This window comes from Mastomys coucha, unplaced genomic scaffold, assembly GCF_008632895.1.
Source record: "Mastomys coucha isolate ucsf_1 unplaced genomic scaffold, UCSF_Mcou_1 pScaffold8, whole genome shotgun sequence".
NCBI classification, from domain to species: domain Eukaryota; kingdom Metazoa; phylum Chordata; class Mammalia; order Rodentia; family Muridae; genus Mastomys; species Mastomys coucha.
Window position 1 is genome coordinate 59272422 of NW_022196914.1, and position 3695 is coordinate 59276116.

The following is a 3695-nucleotide window of genomic DNA, read 5'->3' on the forward strand; positions in this document are numbered from 1 at the left end:
TTTTGTTTTTGTTTTTTGGCTTTAGAGATCGAACCCAAGGCACTAAGCATGCTCCAGAATCATTCTACCACAGAGCGACTCTCCAGCAGCAGAGGATTTCTTAGCTGAGAGAATTCAAAACTGGAGCACAGGGGAATTTACCCAGGGCAGCTCAATTTAGCAATCTCGGGACACTTCTTTCCCACCTCGAATGACATCTGTAAGATCTCCAGAGCTGCTTTGGCATCTAACTTCTGAAGATCACAGAGTAAAACTCTCCAAGCATCACCTTACAGGGCTTAAAGGTCCATTTCCTTAGCATTGCAGTCTCTAGCGAGGTAGGGCGTCTATCTCCTCATAGGGGGGAGGAGAGAAGCATACACAGTCCTCCTCTTCCATCTCAGTCCCTTCTAGCTGGTCAGCATCAGAGCCGGGCCTGAAACACAAAGCACAGGTGTACTTGCAAAGATCTATTGCCACCATCCTGCGGTGGCAGGCTGGGCAAAGATTTACGGTCCCCATGACCTGCCTGGAAGTCCAAACATACCATAGACCATAACTGTGATGCAGAACGGGAGAGGAGACGGGAGTATTCCAGGGCCCAGCATACCTGTCATATCCAGCACCCACGAAAGGGGAGAAGCCCTCGCTCTCTACAAAGGCAGCATTGTCTTGGGGGTAGATGGTGTAGTACTGTGGAGGACTTGGTGTGGCAGCCGCTGCTCCGCTAGGAGGTACGAGACCGCAAGGGTTCATCATGGGTTGCAGGTAGGTGGCGTTCATTCCCAGGGGCTCCTGAGAACCATAAGGAGGGGGGATATACTGCACCACGGTGGCCCCGTGGAAGGTAATGGGCTGGTTGATGCCGGTGAAAACGAACGACTGTCCTCCCGAAGTCTGGTCCGAGTCCGGGACTCTTTCCTCATTATCTGAGCACAACTGGCAGGATAGCATTTTGAATTTGCACACAGAGATCAGGATGAATGTCACTCCGACCGACAGGAGGATGGGTCCGAGGAGCTGGGTCCATTCAAAGTGGGAGACACCCTGGTATTTGATCCAGCCCATGACAGTGAACGTGATCCCCACCAGTCCTAGAAAGATGCCCGAGAAAAGCAAAGTGGCCCCCGCCTTGTCGTCGTCGGACACCTGGATGTCTGCGGTACTGGGTGTGTACGGAGTGACAGAGAACACGTTAAGCGGGAAGTCCTCTGGGCGATTACTGCTGTGCTCCATGGCTCCTCACACGACTGTCCAACATGAGAGGAAACAGAGAGTGGGAGAGTGGGGAACGCAGTCTCAGGCTAGTTAGAGAAGGACCTTTGGGCTTCCGTGGTTAACAGAGTATAACAGACACAGGGCTGAACTTTGTTTGGAAGAATAAAGGTCCAAGAAACGAAGCCTTAAGCTTGGTTGTAGGTTTCCAGAAAGTGGAGGTCTCTGTTTTATGGGACAATAGCAAGCTGTCTACTTTATGTTCATTCATCCAGACATATAACAATAATGATGATGATGATGATGATGGTGGTGGTGGTGGTGGTGGTGGTGGTGGTGGTGGTGGTGGTGGTGGTGGTGGTGGTGGTGGTGGCAGTGGTGGCCGTAGTGACAGCAACAACCACACGTCTCAAGCCACTGTCATGTTGGGAGGTGCTTTTCTATAGTCATACATGCCACTGCACTGTGGTCCTGTTTCTGTCCTACCAAAGCAAGGTTTGTGCAAATGGCAGCACTGCCCACAATATGGAGGGAGTCCCGGTAGTATCTACCACCTGCTTGAAGGCCAACTTTGGGCTGGGATGGCTCATGAGAAACAGGTCTATACACAGTATTTCTAGTCTTAACCATGTAAGGAATCTCCACTTCAGGAGATGAATCGCTTAGGCCATTTGCTAACAGGAAACCGCAGGCTAAGTTGTTTACACAGAAAAGAGAGGGGTTTTCCACACACACACACAGTTCCAGAGGTTTCTGGGCCCAATATCAACATGTTAGCATCTAGTAAAGATCTTCTTTCTGTCCCATTCCCCAGACCCAATATGATAAGAACACTATAGTCTATCAGACCACATCTCTCTTCCTCTCAGAAAGACACTAATGCCATCATGGGCCCCACCCCTGGCTACCTATCTCATCTATCCCCAATTATGTCCCAAAGGCCTGACCTCCAAATACCACTGATGCATGAACTCAGGGGATGAGCAACACACAGACTTGAAGTCATACTCAAGCCACAACAATATTTAATCCTTAATGCCAGCTTTCTACATGGCTCTGAGACCCTGTTCTGCCCTGCCCTGGGGTCCATGTTTTCCTAGCTCTCTGCATCTGGGGAATATGTTGGTGATGGTAAGGAGATGACATCCCGGGAACAGTTTCTGTGTGCCATGCTGCTGGCAAACCTCTGACGGTGTGAGCATGAGCATCAGATATGGTAAGATGTCGCCTGGACACAAGCTTCAGGCCCTGTCTCTGGTGGCTGCACAGCTCCTAGTTTCCAAAATGAGGCGAACAGCTGTCTTTCTGAACCTACCCTCTCTTGCCACCAAACCAGGCTGGTGCAAAAAAAGACAGCCTGATCACCAATGATATTATCTGTCTTTTATGACTGACAATACAATTTCCAAACAGACCCGTGAACTTCTCCCTCCACTGAACAGTGACTCTGGTCTTGTTCTTTTCCTGGATAGACTTTGTCCAAGCAGCTGCCCCTCTTTGGTGGTTAAATATTACATCAGCTTCCTTCTGCAGAGGCGAGAGAGCTGCCCTTTTGTCCAGGGCAGCCTTCCTAAACTTCCTCCAATAATAAAACTCACACGGGCCACTATTTTCTTTTCCATAGGTGCTGGAGACGGAGGCCAGGCATCCGTCACACAAGGCTAGGTAAGGGCTTTATGCTGAACTACGTCACCAGCCCTGAGCTACTTTTTAAAAGAGGAAAATTGAAGCTTTCAGCACAAACCAACACATTTGAACTATCTAAGGAAGAAGTTCACTAAGTGCTTGTGACAGTTAATCTTCACCCACAACTTGACCAAACAAGAGATACAGCTCTGGGTGTGTCTAGGAGGGTGTGTGCAGAAAGATTCAGATAAAGAGGGAAAATCCACCCTGAGTGTGGTAGCATGAATGAGAGACAGAGTGGGAGGGAGGGAAGGAGGGAGAGAGAGAGAGAAAGAGAGAGAGAAAGAGAGAGAGAGAGAGAAGAAGGGGGAGAGAAGGAGGGAGGGAGGGCAGAAGGAATGGAAGGAAGGAAAGAAGGAAGGAAGAAAGGAAGGAAGGAAGGAAGGAAGGAAGGAAGGAAGGAAGGAAGGAAGGAAGGGAGGGAGGGAGGGAGGAAGGGAGGAAGGAAAGAAGGAAGGGAAGGGAGGGAGGGAAGGAGGGAGGAAGAAAGGAAGAAGGAAAGAAGGAAGGAAAGAGGGCCAGAGGGATGTCTCAGTAGTTAGGAGCATGAGCTATTCTTGCAGAGAACCTAGGCTTGGTCCCCAGAACCAAACAAGGCAATTCACAATCATTTGTAACTCAAGTTTCAGAAGATATGATGCCTTCCTCTGACCTTCCTGGGCACCGAGTATAAACGTACTACATGTACATCATTCAAGCAAAATACCCATATATATAAAAATAATAATACATCTATTTTATAAGGAGAAAGTCAGCTGAACACTTGCATTCGTCTCTCTGCCCTCTGACTGTGAATACCATGTTCCCAGATGGCT

The 3695-nt window shown here is 49.1% G+C and overlaps 1 protein-coding gene across 1 annotated transcript; it reads right to left on the bottom strand.

The window, feature by feature from the left end:
• Window positions 1-309: 309 nt before the first annotated feature.
• Tmem174 (transmembrane protein 174) lies at window positions 310-1215 on the bottom strand. The gene is made up of 2 exons (XM_031360508.1): window positions 590-1215; window positions 310-415 (listed from the first exon to the last, which is right to left on the bottom strand). The coding sequence occupies exons 1-2, from the start codon at window positions 1213-1215 to the stop codon at window positions 310-312; spliced, it is 732 nt and encodes a 243-aa protein (XP_031216368.1).
• Window positions 1216-3695: the final 2480 nt, after the last annotated feature.

What these genes read in the sequence shown, in the direction of transcription:
- Tmem174 (XM_031360508.1), bottom strand. Translation starts at nt 1,215, where the DNA reads ATGGAGCACAGCAGTAATCGCCCAGAGGACTTCCCGCTTAACGTGTTC. An exon ending in GTGGGTGCTGGATATGACAG is followed by an intron (nt 416 to 589) that starts GTATGCTGGGCC and finishes TTTGTGTTTCAG; the next exon opens with GCCCGGCTCTGATGCTGACC.